Source organism: Pseudorasbora parva, chromosome 2, assembly GCF_024679245.1.
Source record: "Pseudorasbora parva isolate DD20220531a chromosome 2, ASM2467924v1, whole genome shotgun sequence".
Taxonomy (NCBI): domain Eukaryota; kingdom Metazoa; phylum Chordata; class Actinopteri; order Cypriniformes; family Gobionidae; genus Pseudorasbora; species Pseudorasbora parva.
The window spans coordinates 14,257,121-14,282,923 of NC_090173.1; the positions used below are offsets into that span (position 1 = coordinate 14,257,121).

Genomic DNA, 25,803 nt, shown 5'->3' on the forward strand with positions numbered 1-25,803 from the left:
ATGTCATTTAAATATAAAAAGTCCAGTTGGTTATGAATGTAACGTATGCATTTTATTTATAAAAAGTACAAACGTACGTGGGCGTCGGAAGGAAATAAATACGGCCTCTCGTTTTTTTTTTTTTTACTGGAGCAGCCTAACGATAGACGCCATATTATTTACATTAAACACAAAATATGCTGTGTTCACCTAATTCTTTACAGTGGCTGTAGTGTAGTGTAGACGCATGGCATAAAGATTTGATGCAGATCGATCAGAGGTTCGATTCTGCCTTTTACCACACTCGCTCTATTCCCTTTTCCCATCACATATCAGATCGGAAAGGCATTTATTTTCAATAAAAAGTGAGAAAATGTTTGAAAAGTGGAAATAAAGCGTCGAACGTGTTTAATAATAAGTGCTTCTCGGTTAGGCCTAGGAAAAAGACGTGCTGAATTAGAATAGAGACGATAAAAGTGAGTGGGGAGGGGTGGGGGGCGCAAAACTCCATCTCGCCTAGGGCAACCAAAGACCTAGAGCCGGCCCTGACTTAACTCATTCAATGATATTGTAATTTGTATAGGAATTGATATAAATCGATCTTTATATAAATTGTAGCACTGTACGTGTGAACAAAAATGAACAATCATTAAAACATGAATCAAAACTCAGTATGATGACATTCTCTCATAGTTTTCCACACAGAATGAACACCCTTTTACGGTATAATTAAATTATCATAATCAAAGGCAGCAGTTCAGTTATGGGATGTTTGCTTTATGGTTACCTGATACAGCAGAGTGTCTACACATACTGACACTAAACACCTTCCAGCTGCAAACGGTAATCTGAACATGAAGACCAGGTTAGAGCCTCTCTCTCTCTCTTTCTACAGCACAAATGGAGCAAAAGAGGGGATTGAGTTATTTCGGGACTGTTTAGAAAATATAATGATGTTTATATTATATTGCATTTGTGTCTCACCTTTTCCAGTTTAGAAAGAGCTAGAGAATAGTGGTCTTTCACTTTGAACTGCATGAAACGCATGTTGGCTGGGTGGGTGAGTTCAGTTATGATACTGAGAGCTGGAAAAAGCCTTTTGAGAAACAGTGAGGAGAGGGTGTCAGGTTCCCCAATGGTTCAAGCAGAAAGACGCGTGTGGAAGAACCTACCTGAAGAGTGTCTGAACATTAACTATGGTCTTTGCATCAGCCATGTAATCCTCCTCAGCGATCATGGAGCTCTCTTTATCCACCACAACCATGGTGTCAGCCAACGTCACGCCACAACGCAGAAGACTATCCAAACTGCACACAGTTTTTAAGGGACAAGCTCAGTAAAACAACATTATCACACAGTACGGAATTCGAAAAAACCCAAAGAACTCAAACAGATGAAAAGGTATTTTTGTTACAGTTTATATCAGATGGCCTTAACTACTATGATTTGATACAATTGACTAATTATAAAAATACATGTTGGTGCATTGTAATTACATTTTAAGGACAGTTAACATTTACTGTTATCTATAACCTTAACTGTAACCCAACCATTAACCCAAACCACTAACCCCTATAATCCTAACCCTAAACATACAGTGGGTACAGAAAGTATTCAGACCCCCTTAAATTTTCACTCTGTTATATTACAGCCATTTGCTAAAATAATAATTTTAAAAAAGTATCATTAATGTACACACAGTACCCCATACTGACAGAAAAACACAGAATTGTTGACATTTTTGCAGATTTATTAAAAAAGAAACGCTGAAATATCACATGGTTCTAAATTCAGACCCTTTGCTTTGACACTCATATATTTAACTCCGGTGCTGTCCATTTCTTCGGATCTTCTTCATTTGAGTCCAGCTGTGTTTGATTATACTGATTGGACTTGATTAGGAAAGCCACACACCTGTCTATTTAAGACCTTACACCTCACAGTGCATGCCAGAGCAAATGAGAATCATGAGGCCAGAGGAACTGCCTGAAGAGCTCAGAGATGGAATTGTGGCAAGGCACAGATCTGGCCAAGGTTACAAAAACATTTCTGCTGCACTTAAGGTTCCTAAGAGCACAGTGACTTCCATAATCCTTAAATGGAAGACGTTTGGGACGACCAGAACCCTTCCTAGAACTGGCCGTCCAGCCAAACTGAGCTATCAGGGAGAAGAGCCTTGGTGAGAGAGGTAAAGAAGAATCCAAAGATCACTGTGGATGAGCTCCAGAGATAGAGTTGGGAGATGGGAGAAAGATGTAGAAAGTTAACCATCACTGCAGCCCTCCACCAGTCAGGGCTTTATTGCAGATTGGCCCGATGGAAGCATCTCCTCAGTGCAAGACACATGAAAACCTGGATGGAGTTTGATAGGACATCAAGATGGTGAGAAATAAGATTCTTTGGTCTGATGAGACCAAGATAAAACATTTGGGCCTTAATTCTAAGCGTTATGTGTGGAGAAACCAAGGCACTGGTCATCACCTGTCCAATACAGTTCCAACAGTGAAGAATGGTGGTGGCAGCATTATGCTGTGGGGGTGTTTTTCAGCTGCAGGGACAGGACGACTGGTTGCAGTCGAGGGAAAGATAAATGTGGCCAAGGACATATCCTGGACGAAAACATTCTCCAGAATGCTCAAGACCTCAGACTGGGCCGAAAGTTCAACTTCCAACAAGATAATGACCCTAAGCACACAGCTAAAATAACTTCACAACAATTCTGTGACTGTTCTTGAATGGCCCAGCCAGAGCCCTGACTTAAAACCAATTGAGCAACTCTGGAGAGACCTGAAAATTGCTGTCCACCAATGTTTACCTGACAGAACTGAAGAGGATCTGCATGGAGGAATGGAAGAGGATCCCCAAAAACATTTTGCACCTTTCCCAAAAAGACTCATGGCTGTTTTAGATAAAAAAGGGTGCTTCTACTAAATACTAAATAAGGGTCTGAATACTTAGGGCCATGTGATATTTCAGTTTTTCTATTTTAATAAATCTGCAAAAATGTGTATGTGCATTAATGAGAAAAAAAATGAACTAAAACTATTTTAGCAAATAGGTGCAATATAACAAAGAGTGAAAAATTAAAGGGGTTCTGAATACTTTCCGTACACACTGTACCTCAAAAACATTAGCAGTAAATGTGGGAATATTCAAGAATGACATGAAGTTACACAGTAAATACACATATAGCGTATCATTATCTATACTAAAGTCTCAAAAGAAACCAGGTTATACCGGTTTAGTATTGTTCGGTTAATATGAAAAATCTGGTAAATTTAGCACCCACTGATTGATTTAATAACTCACTCTTATAGAACGCCACTTGTTTGTTCTTAAATTAATCTTTGTATTTGAATAAATCGGTTGAGGGAATGATTCAATGACTCACTAATGAAAAGAGTCACTAGTTTCTGAATGAATCTGTGTTTGAATAAATCAGCTGAATTAATGATCTAATAATTTAATTCATGAAGACTGTCACTAGTTTCTGAAAGAATCTGTTTGTTGGAATGAATCAGCTGAATTAATCATCTAATGATTCATTCATGAAGGCAGACACTAGTTTCTGAATGAATGTGTTTGAATGAATCGGCTGAATTAATGATCTAATGATTTATTCATGAAGACAGTCTCTAGTTTTGTTGTTGTGTTTGAATGAAATATCCGAGTGAATGTTTTAATGACTTTTTTATTAAGGCTTCTACTTGTTTCTTTTCATAATGAATCAGTTTATTTGACTTAATCGGCTGAATGAATGCTTTAATGACTCATGAAGACACTTGTCACCACCTACTGATGTTAACTGATGTAACCCACAGAAAGTGTCTCTTTCTGCCTCACTAAAGCACAGACTGACATTCTGCCAGGAGCGAACACAGTGAGATGAGTGATACAAAGCGTGAAAAATGTCCCAGTGCTGTTGGACCGTTTTTCAGCACTCAAATTCAACAACCAGAACTAAGTGTTCCACAATACATGTGAATACCTTTATAGGCAGGCTTCAAGTAAAGCTTCTCTTACTTGTCGATGGAGCCCACTGTGTAGTAGACCATAGGAAACCAGCAGATGGCCTCCAAGAAGTCTGCCTCAGGTCTAGCAAACATCACAGAGAGAGATGTTGAGAATCTGATGTGATGCCTTGACAAAAACATGCAAACTGAATTACAAATGTCTCTTTCCAAGTATTTTACAAAAATGACCCAATGTCTATAAAAATCCCACAGCTTCGCCCTGCTCCAGGGCATCTCAATAATGAAATCCAGAGTGCAGCTGCTCCCCAGTGTACATCCAATCAGGAAAAAAACAAGATGACTCAGAGTTTTATTACATTTGATTGAATTATATGACAGCGAATCTCCCCATATTAGTTTTCTGTTACAGGAGAAACAATTATTATGTCATAATAAATACGGAAAGGTGATCAGTGCTGTGAAAAACAAAGGATGAGAGGTATCTAAAGGCTTGAGAATTTCTCAATGTTTCTGTTTTTAGGACACTCACACGTTCTCCAGTAGCAAAACAATGGGGTTGAGCTCCTTCCTGGGCCGGTAATACGCCCGCAGCGGAACTATGAAGTTATAGAGGCCGTTTCCAGCACTTTCTGCCGACACGATGATCAGTTTGTTTTTAAATCCGTACGAGCGAGCGTCCTCATAGGGCATATGATGACAAGCCTGAGAAAGCAATCTGCTGTTAGGACCTTGTGCTGAGAGGGGTGTAGTTAGTGAGCGTCTATGGAGATTTGGAGATTTCTCACCTTATCCAGGCGCAGACAGCAAAATGGCATTTTCTCCTGCAGGAGGTGGCAGAGGGCGGGAGAGCTGCCGATGTATGGAGAGTTCAGCGGGTAGCCTTTAACCCATCTGTGTGAGAAATACAAGTGCACGAACATCACATCTAACATTCAAATGTTTTTGAAATTTTTGAAAAACTGTACTGTTTTTAAATGCTATTATAATTTGAAATAACTAGTTTTCTATTTAAATATGTTTTAAAATGTAAATGTTTCCTGTAATGGAAAAGCTGAATTTTCAGCATCATTATTCCAGTCTTCAGTGTCACATGATATTATCAATGTTGAAAAAAAATATGTTATGCTTAAAGGACAACTCCGGCGAATTTTTAAGTTTATCTTGATCATTATATCTTTGTGAGTACAGTCTATAGAAAAAACAACTAACCGGATTGGTGCTTGCAACACTGAGTTATTACAGTTAATGCCCAGAGCCCCCCCCCCCCCCCCCCCCCCCTCAGCTAAAACTGCAGCATTGGGGGCATACACGTAAAGAGTGTCTTTGTGCCTATTAACAGACACAAAATGCAATTTAAACCTCTGTCCAACATTAACAGGTCCCTCACACGACAATGAGATGCGTTTAGCCACTTAGCCATTGTTTAAATTCACCTGTTTTAGCCGGCTAGCTGCGTCTCGCGCTGAAGTCCCGTGGGGACTCAGTGGTAGCCGGAAAACCAGTCCAGTGGGGAGTAGAGGCTCTGCTCATCGGCTCGTCGGTCCTCAGTATTGAACGTGTCCGAGAGAAATAGTTTTTGATTCTGTACTGCTGATCCTGAGGAGAGGACCGCTGCTCGTTCAGTTACTCGCTCATCCTCAGTATCAGCGGCTCGTGAGTTCATCGGTTCTCTCAGCAAAACATGACTCAGTTCAGTGAACGGTTGGAGTTACAAAATATAATTCAAGACATTGCTTTATTTATATTCGGAGGGACTGTCACTCATGTCAGAAAGTGAGTAACTAAAGTAACTTTTGTGATCAGCGCTGATTTGAGACACAAACCGTTTAGAACGATTCAGTCTGATTTGGTGAACTGGTTCGCCCGGTTCACTGAAAAGAACCAGTTAAAAATCACTAGAGTGATGATCTGATTGGGCTCACGAGTGAAGAAGAAATAGTTCGAGTTTGTGGCTTTCTGAATTGTAAAAAATTTTCCCCTATAGACTGTACTCACAAAGATATAACGATCAAGATAAACTTAAATTCGCCGGAGTTGTCCTTTTAATGTTGTTGTGGAAACCATGAAACATTTATAGATTAAACTTTAAACTCTTATTGATTTTGCAATGAATAGAAAGTTCAAAAGAATCCTTTTTCTTAATCTTTTTATCAGTTGAATGTGTCCTTGTTGCATAACGTATTCATTTAAATTCTAAATCTTTAATGCTAAAGTTATGTGAATTGTACTTCATAACTATACTATAATGTTAACTGAAATAGTATTATTTTAAGGAAATGTTATATTATTGGAACGTACATAATTTACATAATCTGGTCTAGAGACCAAGACCTGGTCCATTGTGGCCGTAATACTCACTCGCAGTGTGCTCCCCACCACTGGCCTTTCTGCTCTCCCCCCTCTTCCTCCTTCCCATCCTCTCCTCCCTCATCCTCTGATTGGTCCCCCAGTAGGTCAAACGTGGGGTTGTGCACCCTGTCAACCACCTCCAGGACGGGGGCGATGCTGTGCCTCCTCTCCTCGCCCGAGCCACCCATGGCGGGCAGCGCTAGAGTGTTACAGCCCCCCACTTCTGTCCTGGACCCGCTCCTGCTCACAGTCCCACTGCCCAGAACCGCTGGGCCTGTCCCCTCCGGACTGCTGTCGCTCGAGTCCTGCAGGTCTATGGCTACTGTGCCTGTTACAGGACAAAAGAGATTTAAGACTGAAGATTACATTAAACCAAAACGGACCGAATTTGCATTATTAAAGGAATAGTTCATCCAAAAATATGATTCATTTATCATTTACTCACCCTCAAGTTGGTTCAAACCTGTATTAATGTATTTCTTCTTCTAAACACAAAATAATATATTTTAAAGAATATGGGTTAACAGGCACAGGGCTCCGTTGACTTCCACAGTAAGAAAAGGGGGGAAAAAAACTATGGAACTCAAAGGGGCCTATCTGTTTGGTTTGGTCTTCTGTGTTCAGCAGAAGAAACAAAGAAATTCATACAGGTTTGGAACACCTTCAGGGTGAGTAAATGATGACAAAATGTTGATTTTTAGTTAAACTAACCCTTTAATACACATTTCTAGTCTTACTTTTCTCGATTCATCAGAGCAATTATTCCTAATCTTTCATGAAAATGTAATAACGTTTGATGGAGTTTTGGAAAGCTGAAAAAGGATAGAAATGAGCAGATCGGCTCCAATCTCTTAAAGCAACTTTAATCAAACCACTGAAGGCCAAAAGACGACAGATGATTCATGAGTTCCTGCGCTTTTCACTAGATGGTGATATTGCACTAAAATGGAATGTTTTGTTTGCAAAAAAAAAAAAAAAAAAAAGTGAAATTATAGTGAATTTAAGAAGCATGTTTCTCTTTTTCTGTCTACATCCATCTCAAATCCACAGTAAAGAACAAGAGTAACTGAATTTACTGGTCTGTGAGCAGAATATATGACATTTTACTAATACATAATGAAAAATATTTAATTCAGACAGACATAATGTAATTTAAATCTTCAGAAAGTTTTCATACAGTGAAAATGACTGCCTCAATAATTAAATTCAAGTAAATATTTTAAACTTTAAAATGTAATTATTTATATTTAAAATATTTAAACAGTGTAATATTAAAAATTACTCATCATTCTAATCCTGTGCAATATTGGCTTACAAAACATTAAAGGAAATCACACAGTTAACTGTATGATTTCAGATTCAATGTGAATAAATTATTAAAGTCATGATGAAACTGAAGTGAAATATATTTTTGTTCATATTGTGATGTTTATTGGATTATGAAACTTAAAATTATGGAGGAAGGGGAGTAGGATGGGGACTTAGTTATATTCATTGGTTTTGATTGGATGGAGGTCGATCTGAATGCAAAAAAAGGCGGAGATTGAATGGACTAAATGATTGGAGAAGTCCTGCATACATCAAAACAGGGAAGTCGTTTCACTTGAAGATCCAGTTATGACATTACAAGGTCAAAAAAATATGGATGGATGAATCATTCACAATAATTCGATAATATGCATGTAGAAAATAGAGAGGGTGAACTTCTACTTCATGCCAACTATAATGAAAAAAAATATTATTATAAATAATAATATTCTCAATAATCTGTGTGATGATTAATCATAAAAATTTGAGTCGACAAACTTACCCATGCTGGCTATAATGCTGTGCACTGGCAGGCGAGTGAGCCCATGATAGATTGTCTGCGGGACCCCTCTGGATTCGCCCCCAGGGCCCCTCACTGGCTCTCTGTGGCCCCTGACAAAGGCTGAGTTCTCCTCTTTGGAGATATTGATGTAGAAACAGGTGTCGGAGGTTCCCATGATGTGGCAGGGTCCAGGGTTCAAGAGGATATTGGCTGTGTCCATCCTGCGCACCCCAATCAGACACACCCCGTATCTGCCACAGCAGTTAACAGCGTTATTGTGTGCATATACTGAAATGCAAATTTAAAAAATGGATTCACTGGTGCTTAATCCAAAGGCTTACTTCTTATGTGCATGAAAGGAGGCAAAGGTGAAACTCTTTCCCTGATATTCTCCAAAAAACTTGCTCTCTTCTAGCCGGATGTGGTGCACCTCATTGGCCGCACAGCGCCTGTAGGTGCGCTGCCATTGATCGACTGAGCCAGCACCGCCTTCCCTGTGACAAAAAGACATGGATGATCTTTTAAAACCTGAAAGATTTTTGTTCCTCCATTGAAAGTCCTTTACACCGACATTTTGAGACTGTGACAAAGAGATTGTGAAATTAATTCATATAAATTGAGTGATTTAACTCAAGTCTTGTGAATAGATACCATGGTTTCCTGAGAAGTGGAATGAGACATTGCATGCTCTAGAGAATGCCTCCGGCATGACCGGTGTCTGAAGCACGCATCTACAAAATAAACAAATACCCACTCTGCCATGCCAAGGGCAAGGCAACCAGAGGGAGTCAAAATACCCCAAATAACGCACCAGCTACTAACAATGACACTATTCCCTACAGCCACTGCCCAAGCTACATACCCAAAAAAGATACTGTTCTTTGCTCCTCACTTGCAGGAGCCAAATAGAAATTGGCCTATGGGTAAAGCTCAAATACTTGAAATCATACTTTAAAAAAGAGATTCCTTAAACGGAATATGGCCAAAGCCAAATTACATGAACCCTGGCCTATCACCTCAGGGGGACAACAACACCCCCCTAAAACCACCAGGGAAGCTATATCCACTCCCTTGTCAGAAAAAAGCCTACAACCTGCCTGCCGGTGCAAAATCTCTAGATTTACCACTCTCAAAGAGGCTGTCACTGATCTGTGAGAGATTACTCAAAAAAAGTGTTCATGGGTTTATTAAAAAACAGCAGATAAGTCAAGATATTGTGAGGAGATGAACACAGTCGAAACAGTGGGCATGTATGGGAAACAATCACAGGCAAGCAGGAAGAGCAACCACTGTAACCAGCTCAAGATGAGGGCATGCTGGAGAGCAGTTTTTGCAGAGCAGAACAAGACCAGAGGATACCAGTGACAGCCAGGCAGGAACTCTAAGTACAACAGGCAATGTGCTCAGGTATCTCAGGCTCTGCACCAGGTTTGCTGCTAGGCAAGGAGAGTAAGCAGTCAGGGAAGCTCTAGGACAGGACTGAAACTAGAGACACGGGAAACAAGACGAGACAGACAGGACTGATGGCAGAACTAATGCACTGCAAAACTACAAGAAAAGTACCAGGCAGCACAGAAGTACACAGTGACACAATGTTTAACAAACTAGCAAAACATAAGGGAAAACGCACATTAAAAAGGAGCAGAAAACATGAGGAATAGGTGACAACAAAGAAGGAGTTCAGAAAATGAGGATAGAGTGAGCACACTTAGACAAGGAGCAAGTGGCACACACAATTGGAAATGAGGAAGGAATAAAGGAGCACACGACCAACACAAACAAAGACAGAGCCATGTGTTTAAGTACAACACAAACAAAGAAACATTAAACAAAGACACGATTGACAGAACTGTCAGAAGGGAACCCTGACAGAGGCCCCTAATGAATAGGGATTGTATTTCTTGAACCAATACCGCTTCACATAGGATTCCAGAGATGACAGTCCCGGAAAAAAGAGACTCAAATAGCCGATCAACTTGATATACCCGTCAAACAGAGCACTAGGGAGCGAAATACTCTATATAAAGACCCTAAAAAACAAGGGGAACGATACTTAATCACACACTGTAAACAGAGTTTAAAGAGCAGACAAAAACAACTCTTTAAACCGAGGGGATGCCTAACCACACTCTATGCCAAAAGCACATCATATGCCAAAGGCACATCATCACACATAATTTCCAAGGAGCTATACACCCTGACAATAATGTCTGTCCGGAGCCCTGGGAAATGGAGGACTCAGTAGGATGACTCTCTAGAAGGAGAGGAGACCTCACAACACTCATCCCTAAAGACAGTTAACCAAGGAGCTTCACAAAGATCCTACAACATTGTTTCAACTGTCTGTATGGAGCTCTAGGAGCAGAGGCCTCTCTAAAATTACTCTCTAAAACAAGATGAGGCCTAACAAAACTCTATGCCAGACACAGTCTAATCCAAGAGGCTGCTAAAGAGCCATCTTACTGATAACACTTTGTGTGGAGCTCTGGAGAGCGGACGCTTATATGCACCTTACGCCTTACACAGTTCCATCAAAGAGGCTCCAAAGAGCCTACAACTCCAGTACTACTGTCTGTTTGGAGTTCTAAGAGCGGAAGCCTCAACAACACTATCCTCTATTCGAGAGGAAGTCTAACTATACTCTACATTGAAGACCATCTATCAAGAAGGCTCTAAAAAAGGATAACTGTGGAGGCTCTCGAGAGAGCTTTTGAATATAGCACTACCTGTATCATGGTATAAGGCAAAAGACAGACTAATATCTATGTGAAGCTAGTTCTCCACAGTATGACTCTCTATAGGGGACCTCACAATGCTCAACCTAAAAACAAGTGTGTCTAGGGGGCTACAGCCATCACCGGACAGTGCTAAAAAACTCAATTTTCTGGGGAGCGGAGGCATATATCCTGCCTTTCAGGAGTGATGTAGTATTATGATGTGATGTAGTGATGTATTTTAAAATTGCAGTATGGAGGCATCAATACATCTCCATGCACATGCAATCCCTTCACATTTACTTGTTGTGATAAAAGGATAAATGCAGACCAAAAATTGTTTCTCTTATGATCTCTCTGCCTCCGTGTAGAGATCAAAAGTGAACCAGACGGCTCATAGGAGCGTAACAGTTATGCCACAAGCAATCTCACAACTTGTGTGCCACCAAACCAGATCTTAATCTGTTCGTGGCACAGGCTATAACTCCCCACAGCTCTTAAATTACTATATTAATTACAACTATCCACTTTCTGCTTTGAGCAGTAGCAATATTTGAGCCAACAATGACTCCAAAATTGTAAAGTTCCTGTATGATGCCTCCCTTGCACCATCAACAACTGCCTGAGCGTGCAGGTGCTGGTGCTCAACACTCTTTTTCAAGGGAGAGTCAAACCTAGGTGGAACCAATTACTGCAACCACATTGTAAAATTATGAATGCGCTCGTACAAACGCTAACTACTATCCCTCTAGAGGGCACTATGTGAGTGTAACTTCACAAAACTCTCTAGACACTCTAGTGACTGGCACTAGGGGCTGCAGTCTTTATCTTCCTTGTTAGAGCATCCGAATTTCATGCCAGCGGACCCAGGTTCGAGTCCCGCTTGGAGTGGGCGGTCCGAACAGAAGGGGTTACATTGGTGCTGTGACCCGGATAGGAGTGAGGTTTAGGGGGGTGAGTGTAATGGAGGCCAGCAAGTAGTTGGTGTGCGAGTAAACCTCACTCCTCTGATCTCAAGAGACAACCTGTAGCCTCCTTGTTAAAGTCTAACTCTCATGCTGGCGGATCTAGGTTCAAGTCCTGCTTGGAGCGGGCAGTTCAAACAGGAGGGGTTTCATGCGTTCCCATTTAAAAGAAAACTCTCAGGTGAAATCATTAAATATATTGTCATTTGTATTTTAAAGATGAACAAAAGTCTTTTAAAACATCATGAGGGTTAAATATAAAAATGCATGCTCTCGCAGGTACTTTCTTATCCAAGTTAGAATTTGACAGCATAAATCACCATCCAGTTTTGTTGTATGGGAAAGAGCAGTGTGGACATTACATAACACAACAAAGAAAATCATGCATGGGGATGAGTAAATGATGGCAGTATTTAATATTTTGAGTAAACTCTTCGTTTGACTTGTCCTCCAAATGTTTTCACAGCTTGCAGAAGGGCAGAGAAAATAAAAACAGCTTGATGTGTCTTTGATATCCCCGCGAATGGCTGAGATGATGTAGGGGAGGTGAGAACCAGAGGGAGTAGGGAGTGTTAAAATGGAGGGGGTGAAGAAACAAGGATGCATGACTCATAGATAAATTCACAGTTTATGGGATCGTTGCCGGTGTGTGTATTGATGTGTATGCGTCAATAATTTCCAGTCAGTGGGTCTGACCTGTTGAGTGGCTGGAAGGCACCCGCTCGTTGCTTGAAGGCCTCTGAAGATGCTGTTCTGATAATAGAAAAAATCCACAGTTAAACACAAGCTGATGGTTCAGTGAATGAGGACTCTGTATATCTGCCCCTCATTTCATAGTTGAAGAAATCTGTGAAGCAACACAAGCATTGTGGTCTATTCCAGGCATCATTTGTGTAAATATATTTAAAAGAGCAAATTGGCATCCATCTACATCATAAATGTAACCAATGTCTTTAAACAGAGAACACAACAGAAAATGCTTTATTGACACATTAGCCTCAAATGTATATACACAGTGTATTTATAGTAGCTGAAAATGCACTTAAATGTGGTTGGTCACTTTCAATGTTAGTCAATAGATCTCTTCCATGTGTAAAGATGCAATCACATTAGTGAACAGTTATGTAGGGGTAAATAGTGTAGCGATGTTGTTTGTAAACAGCTATGATGTGTTCTGGTGACAATTATGCAGTAGTAGTCTATGAAAGCCACAGAGTTTGCGAGTTTACACTGATAAGGTATAACATTATCATATCCTAATGTGTTGGTCACACTTTTGCTGCCAAAACAGCCCTGACCCATGGACTCCACTAAACCCTTGAAGGTGTGCTGTGGTATCTGGTACCGATATGTTAGCAGCAGATCCTTTTAATTCCTGTAAGTTTCGAGGTGGGGGCTCATCCCACAGATGCTCGATTGGATTGAGATCTGGGGAATTTCTTAAGTCAACACCTCAAATTCATTGTTGAGCTCCTCAAACACTTCCTAAACCATTTTTTGCTTTGTAGCAGGGCACAATTATCCTTCTGAAAGAGGCCACAATCATGAAAGTGTGTGCATGGTCTGCAACAATGCTTAGGTAGGTGGTACTTGTCAAAGTAACATCCACATGGATGGCAGGACCCAAGTTTTCTCAGCAAAACATTGCCCAAAGCATCACACTGTCTCCGCCGGGTTGCCTTCTTCCTATAGTGCATCCTAGTGGCATATCCCCAGGTAAGCGACATGCACCCAGCCATCCAAGTGATGTAAAAGAAAATCTGGTTCATTAGACCAGACCACCTTCTTCCATTGCTCTGTGGTCCAATTATGATGCTCACATGCCCACTGTTTTCGGCGGTGGATAGGGGTCAGCATGGGCACCCTAAGTGGTCTGCGTCTATGCAGCCCCATACGCCACAAACTGAGATGCACTGTGTATTCTGAGACATTTCTATCAGAATCAGCATTAACTTCTTAAGTAATATCAGCTACAAGATCTTGTCTTTTTGATCACTCCCCACGTGCATTATTGAGCCTTGGCCGCCCATGACCCTGTCGCCGGTTCACCACTGTTCCTTCCTAGGAACACTTTTGATAGATACGGACCACTAGTCCAGTCCAGTCTGCCTGTTTAATGGCTTGCAACCATAAACGTCTGTGTTTAGCTTAAGAGGGTGTCTTTGACGATGGTATTCTATAAAAATTAAGACCATCTTTTTTTTACATTTCTGACATCCAAAGGGAAAGGACATTTTTTTTCTTGCCTTATTTTGTGGATTTTGTCCTTTTCCCCCCACTTCCTACCAATATTTGTTTCTGTCACCATAGTGCACAAACAACTTCAGTGACGTAGCTGTGACATCTACTCCCTAATTTGCTATTGTAGTATAAAGCACAGCTCACAAAGAAGTCACTTTAAAACTAAGCAGCTTTCTGTTGTTCAGCGCAGCAAACTCTTTCGACCATCTTGAAAATGAGCTAAATTAGCTAGTGTTGGGAAATCTTTCATCCTTATACGGAACTCAGAATTCAGATTCAAATTACCGGATTTCGCCAGTGAAATCCATTAACTGTCCGATTACCAACATTCTTCAAAATATCTTCTTTTGTGTTTCGCAGATGAAAGAAACTCATACAGGTTTGGAACAACATGAGGATAAGTAAATGATGACAATTTTCATTTTTGGGTGAACTAACTCTTTGAGCCTGTAAGCTACAATCTGACTAGATTTAATGCTGTTGTCAAAATTCTGGCTACTAGAAGTGAGTGAGTGTGAGAGGGACGATTTATACTCACTGTCCTCTGGAGGAGTGAATCAATAAGGTAATCAGGGTGGAGGTGGCAGGACACACACAGTTGAGGGCCAACATGGCGTACTTAAACTCTTCCTCACAAACCACATGGTCTGCAAAATAAACACACAGGATATATATTAATTCTTAGATTTTTGTGTCAATGGATGTATTTTCATAATTAAGGAATGTTCAAGATAATTTAATCTTTTAACATCGTATTGATTACCAGAGAAAATAATACACAGTTCTGACATGAAACTCTAGATGGTGCGAGCTGATAAGTCCTTAGCTCAATCTGCTTGCAATCATATCCTTTTCAATAGGGCACAGCTGATTGGTTCCTGCAGTATCAGCAGCCAATGAGCTCCCCGCTCAAGCTTCAAGTAAAAATTGCATAATGCACAATCAGTAACTATGGGGGAAATGTTTTTCTTCACAATTTGTACAATGCCGCAACTTTTTTGGAATTGAGTTTGTATTATTTTTATGTGACATCCCAAAATATACTTGGATGGAAACAGTTGTGCTGCTTAATATTTCTAACCTGTGATTCAGTTTTTTTTTTTCAGGATTCTTTAACCCTTAAAGACCTAGAACATTTTTGGGGCGCCTGATGTGCCTCTACTTTTCTTTGTTTTTCTCCCCCATTCTAGCAGTTATCATCAAGTGCTATATATCATTTTAAACAGGAGAACCTGAAGTTTCTATCTAGCTCATTTGATGTCCCAATTTTACATTTATTTATTCTGAGAATGGATTAAATTAATATAATTTCAAGAAAAATGGCAGCAAAAATGTGATATTTTTACTGTGAACTCAAACAGAACTTCATGAAGTTTGGATTTTTTCCTTTAGAAAGTTAGACTTGGTTGTTTTACACTTCCAGATTAAATTTTGTCTACATGTAACAATCCCTCAACAAGTTATAGCCATTTATTATAACATTATTCTAGGCGTTTCTAGGTTTTTGAGTGAAAACAGGTGTATTTTATTTACTGATAATGTGTCCAAAAAAGTTCAAGTAATAAAGTAAATAGAAAGATTGTTATATAATAACAACACTGAAACAAACATTTTTCTTCATAGAAATATATTATAATTTGAACATGAAAAACAACCGCAAACAATACATCAAGTTGTGACAACAAACCATGAAATAAAATATACTGAGGCGACTTTTACATGTGGGCGGCTATTTTCATAAACGGACATTTCAACCTCTCTGCACATAATCTTCTCAAACACAAATTGAGGAAAATATAATAGTGAAAATTGTGTAAAACACAAACTACATACAAATAGAGAAATATACTAGCTGTGCTCTGAGAGAGCGCTTTGCACGCGTTTATTTCTGTTTGGTTTCATGATGCATGCAAATTCACACCCACGTTAATTTTTCAGAGAAACGTGATTCGTGGTTCAAAAGACCAAACACTGTGTTTATTGGTTGAATTGATCAAAGTTTCAACGAATCTGGGCACAGGTGGGGTGGGACTAATAAAAAAAAAAAATCTGTTTGGCTCAGGGGAACAACCCACGTGTGTTTCCTGGACAAATCAATGCTGCATATTTTGTTGACGCATCCACGCTGACTATGGAGCCTCTGAATGATCAATCGCGAGACATATTATACCTATGGAAAGCAGAGATTCTCCTCTTTATGGTGCAGTTTACAGCATACAGATTGGATTAGCGGTTTAAAAGTTATTAAACATTTTAGAACGATAGTTATTTTTAGTCAATGCTGCATATTTTGATGACGCATCGATGCTGACTACGGAGCCCCTGAATGATCAATCGCGATTAATGTTATACCTTTAGAAAGCGGAGATTCTCCTCTTTACGGTGCAGTTTACAGCATACAGATTGGATTTGCGGTTTAAAAGTTATTAAACATTTTAGAACGATAGTTATTTTTAGCCGCGGGCGGCTGTCTCGGTCTTTAAGGGTTAATGAATAAAAACTTCAAAAGAACAGCGTTTATTTGAAATATGAATATTTTGTAACATTATAAATGTCTCTACTGTCACTTTTGATCAATTTAACGTGACCTATGAACATTTCCATGACTTTACCAAGCCTGTAAATCAAATCAAACTTTTCTAATATCTGACCATACACTGATGGAACCCTACTAATATAGCATGCAGAAAGGCAATCCCACCAGAACATAAATTGAAATTATCATCAGCACCGATTAGTATTGCTAAACCATATGCACGTCTCAGTTCTCTGCATTTGATTCTCAAAGACACATTGCAGAGGTCAAAGCCTCTCGATGCCATTAACAGAGTGTGAAATAAGGCAACTCCTGAGATATCATGCTCCTTTAACTCCCATGCTCAAAGCAGCTGCCCTCTTAAACACCATCCACACAGATGAATGAGCACACATCAGGTTGAGACCTCCACTGCCATTTAAATGCCAGCAACAGTTTCAGAGAAACACACAGAAAGACAGCTTAGAAAAAATGGGGGCAAAAGAAGACCTTCTTCTTTCGGCTGTTTCCTTCAGGGGTCACCACAGCAAATCATCTGCCTCCATCTAGTCCTATCCACTGTATCCTCTTCTCTCAGACCGCCTACCTTTATGTCTTCCTTCACTACATCCATAAAGACGTCTTTGGTCTTCCTCTTGACCTCCTGTCTGGCAGCTCTAACCTCAGCATTCTTTTACAGATATATTCACTCTCCCTCATCTGAACCTGTCCAAACCATCTGAATCTGGCCTCTCTAACTTTGTCTCCAAAACATCTCACATGTGCTGTCCCTCTGATGTCCTCATTCCTGATCCTATCCATCCTCGTCACTCCCAAAGAGAACCTCAACATCTTCAGCTCTGCTACCTCTAGCTCTTTCTCTGCTACCTCTAACCTGCCTGCACACACTTCTTCACCTCTTTTCCACACTCCCTATTGCTGAGGACTGTTGTAAGTATACAGTCCCTGACAAACATCTTGTCGCTCATCTATTTTCTAGAAATACCTGATATTAACCTGATTTTTAATTAATTAATTGGTGTTAGAAATAGCTCATATGAAGAGCTAAAAACCCTCCCAAATGATGTTTAATGCACTGAAATAAATAATTTTCACAGAAAAAATATTTATCATTTAATCAAGACAGAAAGGTCAAATTTTGGCAAGACAAAAGTTTCCGAATCCGACAAACTGTTCTGGTTGACACAGGGACTTCAGGTGACCAGGTCTCGTGGAGCTCTGCTGCAGTGGAAAATGGGCTGGCCTTGGATTTTCGAGCCAACAAACGGTCCTCTCGAGCAGTTGTCTTGCGGGGTCTGCCTGACCTGGGCTTGTCAAAAACGTCTCCAGTCTCTTCAAATCTTTTTTTTATCCTCTGTACTTGACGCTGAGACACATTGAAGGTGTCTGCCACATCAGCAGTGGATCTGGTCTTCAGCCTCTTGATAATCAAAACTTTAGTCTCTGGGTGAATCTTAGGCATGTTTGCAGAGGTCTAGTTGCAGTTGATGTGAAGGTCTAGTGTACTGGGGTTCTTTTTATACACACTTGAGACCTAATTGATCCATTATTAGTCACAGGTGAAGCTCATATGACAAGGTGACAACACTTATGTCTTTGCAAAAATTGACTCAATGGGCTTTACCAAGCTGTGAATATTAGAATACTTTTTGAAAGTTTAGTTTTTCACTGAAACATTATCACAAAAGCTGGTGGGATTAAAATTAGCCATTTCTTGTAAAAATATCTTGATTAGAAATATATTTCAGCGGCACTTTAGGTCAATTTGTACACGAGCGACAAGACTTTTGTCAGGGACTGTACATATAGTAATGATGCATTCATCCGGAGGAAAAAATGGCAGGCATGGCGCTAATGACTTCCTCGCGGATGGAGAGCAATTTTGATGTGGCTTGTTAGCAATGAGTGAAAACACATTTGCTAATTTTGCTAATTAGGAAAATTAGTCAATAAAATCGCATTAGCATTGAGGAAAACATTGACTCTGGTTTACCTCGGATTCTGTAAAAGCTCTTTGTCCTTTATGAGAGTGTTTTTTTTTTTTTTTAATCTCTTATATGTTGTCTTCAGTCCAAGCCAGCATTGAATTTAGTTAAATAATAAATGGAATAAAAGTAGCCAAAAGGCATGAGAGGGGTGGATTTATTATGGTGGATGAGTTAACACAGTATGGTCGGAATTTATTATTTTGCTCTAATACAATGTTGTGTTTTCTCTCAGAAAGGATTTGAGGAATTATAATTATTTTAGTGTTGCACAAACAATGTGGAACGTGTGCTGCATTTTTTTTTTGCAAGTCTTTTATACAATAGAAAAACCATCAGACAACCATAGCTAGATTTTACTGCATCTATTCAAACATGCTACTCAACTAATGATAGAAGAATGCTGCAATTGTTTGAATAACCCGAGTCAATTCAGAGAAAAGCGTAGGCAAAGGCACGAAGAAGGATTGAAGGTAAAATTGTGAAATGGGGAGAATCAGGAGGAGAGTAGGACTGATTGTGCTCTTTGGTACAATTTAGCAAAAGTGTAACTTTGAAGCTTAAATAAAGTGTTATTTGACTAGGCTACTTTATATTTTTTTTATTTTATTTTTTACTTTTGGTCTAATTGTCTTTGTTATGCTCAACATATCTATTTAATGTTTAATGAATGTTTTGTATTTTTATTACATTTCTGTCAAGCATTTAATAAGGTGTTGCTTTTTTTCCTTTTCAGCTAATCTTGTTAAAATTCAATTATAAATTTTTGATAGAATTTTAAAAAATTGTATTCATTATTCTTTAGTATTTTCTATAAATAATAGTGTTATTATTCATGTAATATTGTTTTGCTAGACATTGCTTTGTCTATTTGTAGTTTATTTACTGTTGTGGTTTAAGTTTCTGCTAACATATTTTGTTATTTATTTATTTTTGTAGTCTATGTTATTGGCATAATATTGATTTGATAACCAATGCTGTGTTTATTTATTTTTTAGGTACACTATATTGCCAAAATTGGGAATTTTTGACCGTTCATCCAGTACAGCATTTGCGACGTTCAGGCACTGATGTTGGTCATCCCCAAACTGTTCCCTCAAAGCAGAGAGCGTGAAATTGTCCAAAATGTCTTGTCATGCTGAAACATTAAGAGTTCCTTTCTCTGGAACGGCTTCTTTCTTTCTTGGAATGGAAACGTGTTGAAATGCCGACGCTATAGGGGTCCCTCTTGGAAGCCCCAAACAACTCTGGAATTGGCTAATCATAGCTTCATGACAATTAAGATAATTTAGTAAATTAGTCATTGAGATAAGTGACAATGTGAATGCCCACCTCCCTTAATTGGGCAAGGGCAGCCTCTGCGACTTTCGCAAAGATGCGAGGAGACAGGGACATGGAAGGAAAATGGTCCCTTGAAGGAAAACGGTACAAATGGTCTGTGTCAAAAAAAGGGTCGAGACATAAAAGTTTTTTTTTTTCCTTCAGGTCTATCACCGCAAACCAATCTATCCATGTATAACACATGTGAGTGGGTGGTGTCTAAGCATATTCATATTTTTTGAAATGTGTTGCAGGTCTGAATGACAGGAAAGGATGCATATTTACAAATGACATGAAGTTGACCAGACAAAACATGAAATATTTTGTGTTCATATTGTCTGCAATGAAATACAAGTCAAAGTAATTTTAGAAATCACTTCTTTTTTATTTTATTTGCACATTCCATACCGTCCCAACTTTTTCTGATTTGGGGTTGTACTTTAATCAGTAATTAATAAAGCTTTTTATACTTTTTGATTTCTTTTTATTTCTGTCAATGCATCTTCATGAATATATAACTAAATAGGCCTTGTTCTTTGAATTATTCTCCATGTCAGGCTGAAGTACTGGAGGCAGCACTTGAAGATGCACATTGACTCATAAAGATCAAACAGTGAATAAAAGACCTCAGTTCCTCCTTATGCAGGCCCTATCTCTTCGACTATCTCCTCTTCCACTAACTCCCTCATTTACAGCAACCTCAGAAAGCACACACTGACCTCGACTAAAGCGGGGACGCAGCACAGCAGGCTAGAGCACTGTCATAATTGTGTTTCTACACTCCGTTTTTCTCTGAAGCTGCTGTTTTTGTCCCCATTTGAGGACTGTAGCAGTGAGAGATTGTGCTCATTCTGTGAACCCCAGCAAGACGGTAACAACAGAGCCACTTCTCTGCCATTAGCATTAATTAAAACAGCATGCTGGTTATGTTTATGAATGACCTGGCCATTGATATAGCTAGGCATAACACTGCAGAACTGAAAGAGGCAAAGCAGCCGGTTGCTATTTCCAAACATGCCCACGGAAAGGAAAAGAAAATCAATTAACGCAGCAAAAGTCAAACAAAACAAACAGTGGCCCAGAAGTCCCGGAATAGCCATGCGAGAACAGGCTGCATGTGAACAAAACGCTCTTCTCATCAGACGAACCACTCTGTGATCTCCTGTTACAGTGATGTAAACATTAAGGTGCGATTAAGCTATTTGTAGAGCTGAAGTCAAGTCCACAGTCATACTCATTTATGCCACCCACTCAGGCACTTAGTGCCTATATTCTAAGCACTGTCACAACATGTCTGCCACGCAGGGAAAACTGCATATTGATGCGTTCTGCCGAACTGTCAAGAAGCAAGCGCTCTGTAAAACACCAAGACGCCATGCCGCCCACAGGGGATAACCACCTCTGACTGATATAAAACATAAGTATATATAATCGCAAGTGTTATTTTAACGATAACTCTCTATAAAAGATTAAGTCTTTTTCATAATTCAACATATTGCACATATAGTCGAAGCAGATAAAACCAAAATTTGGCAAATGCATCATCACTTTTACATCCTACTTCTGGGAAAGTTTGCCCAATGTCACATCCGCCTATATATTTTAATTTTCATAAATATATGTACACACAAAAAAATAGTCTAGATTTGTTAAAGTATTAATATATTTACTAGATTTCACTTGATAGCCATATTGTATATACAGCTGCTGGTTATATAATTAGAATATCATTAAAAAGTTTATGTATTTCACTAATTCTATTCAAAAAGTGAAACTTGTATATTAAATTCATTCATTACACTCAGACTGATACATTTCAAATGTTTATTTATTTTTATTTTGATGATTATAACTGACAACTAAGGCAAATCCCAAATTCAGTATCTCAGAAAATTAGAATATTACTAAAGACCAATACAAAGAAAGGCTTTTTAGAAAACTTAGCCAACTGAAAAGTATGAACATGAAAAGTATGAGCATGTACAGCACTCAATACTTAGTTGAGGCTCCTTTTGCCTGAATTACTGCAGCAATGCGGCGTGGCATGGAGTTGATCAGTCTGTGGCACTGCTCAGGTGTTATGAGAGCCCAGGTTGCTCTGATAGTGGCCTTCGGCTCTTCTGTATTGTTGGGTCTGGCATATCGTATCTTCCTCTTCACAATTAAGGTCAGGTGAGTTTCTGGCTAATTATGAACAGGGATACCATGGTCCTTAAACTAGGCACTGGATGTATTGGCACTGTATGAAGGTACCAAGTCCTGTTGGAAAATGAAATCTGCATCTTCATAAAGTTGTTCAGCAGCAGGAAGCATAAAGTGCTCTAAAACTTCCTGGTATACGGCTGTGATGACCTTGGACCTCAGAAAACACAGTGGACCAACACCAGCAGATGACATGGCACCCCAAAACCATCCCTGACTGTGGAGACTTTACACTGGACCTCAAGTAAAGTGGATTGTGTGCCTCTCCTCTCTTCCTCCAGATTCTGAGACCCTGATTTCCAAAGGAAATGCAAAATATACTTTCATCAAAAAACAGAACTTTGGATCACTCAACAGTTTAGTCCTTTTTGTCTTTAGCCCAAGTGACACGCTTCTGACGCTGTCTATTGTCCAAGAGTGGCTTGATAGAAGGAATGCGGCAGCTGAAACCCATGTCTTGCATACATCTGAGCGTAGTGGTTCTTAAAGCACTGACTCCAGTTGCAGTGCACTCTTTGTGAATCTCCCCCACATTTTTTAATGGGTTTTGTTTCAAAATCCTAACCAGGGTGAGGTTATCCCTATTGCTTGTACACTTTTTTTCTACCACACCTTTTTTTCCCTTCACCTCTCTATTAATGTACTTGGACACAGAGCTGTGAACATCCAGCCTCTTTTGTAACAATATTTTGTGTCTTGCCCACCTTGTGCAAGGTGTCAATGGTCGTCTTTTGGACAACTGTCAAGTCAGCAGTCTTCCCCATGATTGTGTAGCCTACAGAACTAGACTGAGAGAACGCCTTCGCAGGTGTTTTAAGTTAGTTAGATGTTTAGAGTGTGGCACCAGGTGTCTTCAATATTGAACCTTTTCACAATATTCTAATTTTCTGAGAAACTGAATTTGGGATTTTCCTTAGTTGTCAGTTATAATCATCAAAATAAAATCATTAAAAAAAAAAAAAAAAACATTTGAAATATATCAGTCTGTGTGTGATGAATGAATATAATATACACGTTTCACTTTTTGAATGGAATTAGTGAAATAAATAAACTTGTTGATGAAATTCTAATTATATGACCAGCACTTCTATGCAGTGACATGGCAGCAAGAAATGAAGGTCCCATTCGTCAGTTTCAGATACAGAAAATAGTGAACAACAGACTAATTTCTCCTTTTCCTTTGATGGCAGCACTCTACAGTGACTTTGTTCGACTGACAGATTGTGTGATGCTGTGTAATCTGCGGTTATCTCTGGGTAAAGCTCACTGACTCTTCAGCTGCCTCAACCACTGACTCATCATGTCTGTTCCTCCTCCGCATTCTCATTGACCCTAAAACAAGTGCCGGCAGACCATCATGTCCTCAGCATCACAACCACAGGTGATGTGTCTCTACAGGTCATTACGAAAGTGAGTCTTCAGACAAGAGAGCAATGCGTCTTCTTTGCATTTTTCATTTGCTGCTCACTGAAGCAGCGAAGGCAGCTGTGATCTCACTTCACATCCTGCTGCACTGTGAAATTCATCATTTCCCGGTAATCGCTCCAAAATAACCCTCACATACACACACACACACAGCAATCCCACAAACTTTCTGCAATTTTTGTATGTATCCCACAGGGCTAAGAAAGCTACTGGATGTGAATCTTCCTAAACAAGAACAAACTCTCAAACAACCGTTGTATCTACTAGTCCACTAGTTATCAGTGGTACTTCCGTTCCAGGGAGGTTAACAGAATGAAATTGGATCCCATCGGTTTCCAAATAAAGAGCAAATGTGAAGTGTGAGGTTGGAGTGGAATAGAAGCAGGTGGAGGGTGAAGAGAATGAATTTTCTTCATTTTTCCAACACAAGTAAATGCGGACGGGTACAGTTGCTTGTGACAATCATTGTGCAACAGAGCCTGGAGGTTTAAGTACTCCAAAAAGTATGCTTGATTGACCGGGGTTTTCCACACACCGGAGACTTGCTCTGCCAAAAACAGCCTGGATGACTATGAGCCAGTCATTATAGTTCTGAATATTTTAGTTTATTACAAAATTGTAATATAAAACATATAAAACATTTTGGGGTTTAATTTCAGTTTATTTTAGTACATTTAAGTTTTTATCTTTTAGTTTAATAGTGCATAAATATATATATTTTGTATTTTTAATGACTATTTTTAGTTTTTTCAGCACAATTACTCCATAATAACAACATATAGACTTTAAAGGTCCCGTTCTTCGCGATTCCATCTTTCAAACTTTAGTTAGTGTGTAATGTTGCTGTTAGAGCATAAATAATACCTGTAAAATTATAAAGCTCAAAGTTCAATGCCAAGCGAGATATTTTATTTAACAGAAGTTCCCTTTCAAAGCCTACAGCGAACGGCAGGTTTGGACTACACCTCTGCACTTCCTTCAGGGAATGACGTCACTAGAACCGTTTGTTGACTAACCCTCCACCCACAAGAACACGCAAAATAGGGGGCGTGGCCTTGTTGCTATCTCACGTGGAGAAAAGCGCGCATTCAGCGCTTGCATCTCCCCATTATGGTAAGAGGCGGGACCTTTCCGGGCAAAGTGCGCTAAGCTGCTGTCCAATCACAACACGGGAAGCGCTGGCCCAATCAGAACTCGTTACGTGTTTCTGAAGGAGGGACTTCATAGAACAAGGAAATCATCAGGCCGTTTTTAGGACAGAGGAAACAGCGCTGTACAGATAAGTCAATTGTGTGAAAAATACTGTTTTTTTACACGCGAAACATGAACTCATGTTATATTGCACTGTAAACATAATCAAAGCTTCGAAAACACGCAAAGAATGGGACATTTAAATAATGACACGTATTAAAATCATAAATGAATACTGCTTTATTGGGACATCCTTGTCCCTAAAGCCCTTCCATTAAATAGTTTTTCCCCCACTATTAAATGCATGTTAGGCACTTTATTTACACTTTTTGATATTTACATATTTTCTTCATTTTATTTAAAATAAATCCCTTTCCGAGCTGATATGCGATAAGAAAAGAAAAAGTATTTGTTCAGAAAAGACGGATTCGAACTCGTGTTGGTCTTGACAAAGGTTAATGCCACTCACCTTACTCTCCAAACCACTGATTGTGTTGTCTGTGGGATTTAATTTGCAAGTTTGCCTGGCTAAACCAGACAATAGAGGGCGGAGTTAGTGTAAATATGCTCTGCCAACAAGGCAGACTATTTGCACTTGGCGTAAATGGATGGATTATGTGTGTGTAGGCCAGTATTATTACAGAGTGTCTATCACAGCATAGCATGTTGTGAGGAATGGGTGGACTGAGGAAGTAAAAAGCATTATTCACATTTACACAGCTGAAGAGGGATATGAAGTGGGTTGAATGTTGAAGGACAGCTTCAGAGGGAAGGAGATTGGCTGATCGCCTGATTCTCAGCACACTCACATATCGCATATAACACTCTCCTCCACTCTCCACACATGCATCCCTGAGAGAAACACATTTTTCACGCTGACCTGCGAACTTGATGTGGAACTTATTCTCAGGTTTGAGGATCTGCACATAGAGAGGGCAGTTTGGGGCAAAGTCCTTCACGGCCCAGGCTCTTAGAATGGTCTGATGGTCCTGAGTTAAAAAAGCAGAGAGAAAGAGAGGCACATGAACAGAATCATACCATTAGTCCGTCTGCTCTTATGTACCAGCCATTACCCTCTTTACAGCAAAATTAACATCTAAAGTGCCTGACAA

The 25,803-nt window shown here is 39.5% G+C and overlaps 1 protein-coding gene across 1 annotated transcript in view; it reads right to left on the minus strand.

Annotated features, from left to right (window-relative positions):
- Nucleotides 1-25,803, minus strand: part of kcnt2b (potassium sodium-activated channel subfamily T member 2b) — a 112,533-nt gene that overhangs the window by 21,977 nt on the left and 64,753 nt on the right. The window contains exons 14-25 of the mRNA XM_067426941.1: nt 25,572-25,680; nt 14,571-14,679; nt 12,488-12,544; nt 8,454-8,606; nt 8,113-8,363; nt 6,312-6,630; nt 4,739-4,844; nt 4,483-4,655; nt 4,003-4,074; nt 1,152-1,286; nt 964-1,075; nt 767-868 (exon numbers count right to left, since the gene is read on the minus strand). Of these exons, the coding sequence (XP_067283042.1) occupies nt 767-868; nt 964-1,075; nt 1,152-1,286; nt 4,003-4,074; nt 4,483-4,655; nt 4,739-4,844; nt 6,312-6,630; nt 8,113-8,363; nt 8,454-8,606; nt 12,488-12,544; nt 14,571-14,679; nt 25,572-25,680 (1,698 nt within the window). The remainder of the gene's footprint in view (nt 1-766; nt 869-963; nt 1,076-1,151; nt 1,287-4,002; nt 4,075-4,482; nt 4,656-4,738; nt 4,845-6,311; nt 6,631-8,112; nt 8,364-8,453; nt 8,607-12,487; nt 12,545-14,570; nt 14,680-25,571; nt 25,681-25,803) is intronic.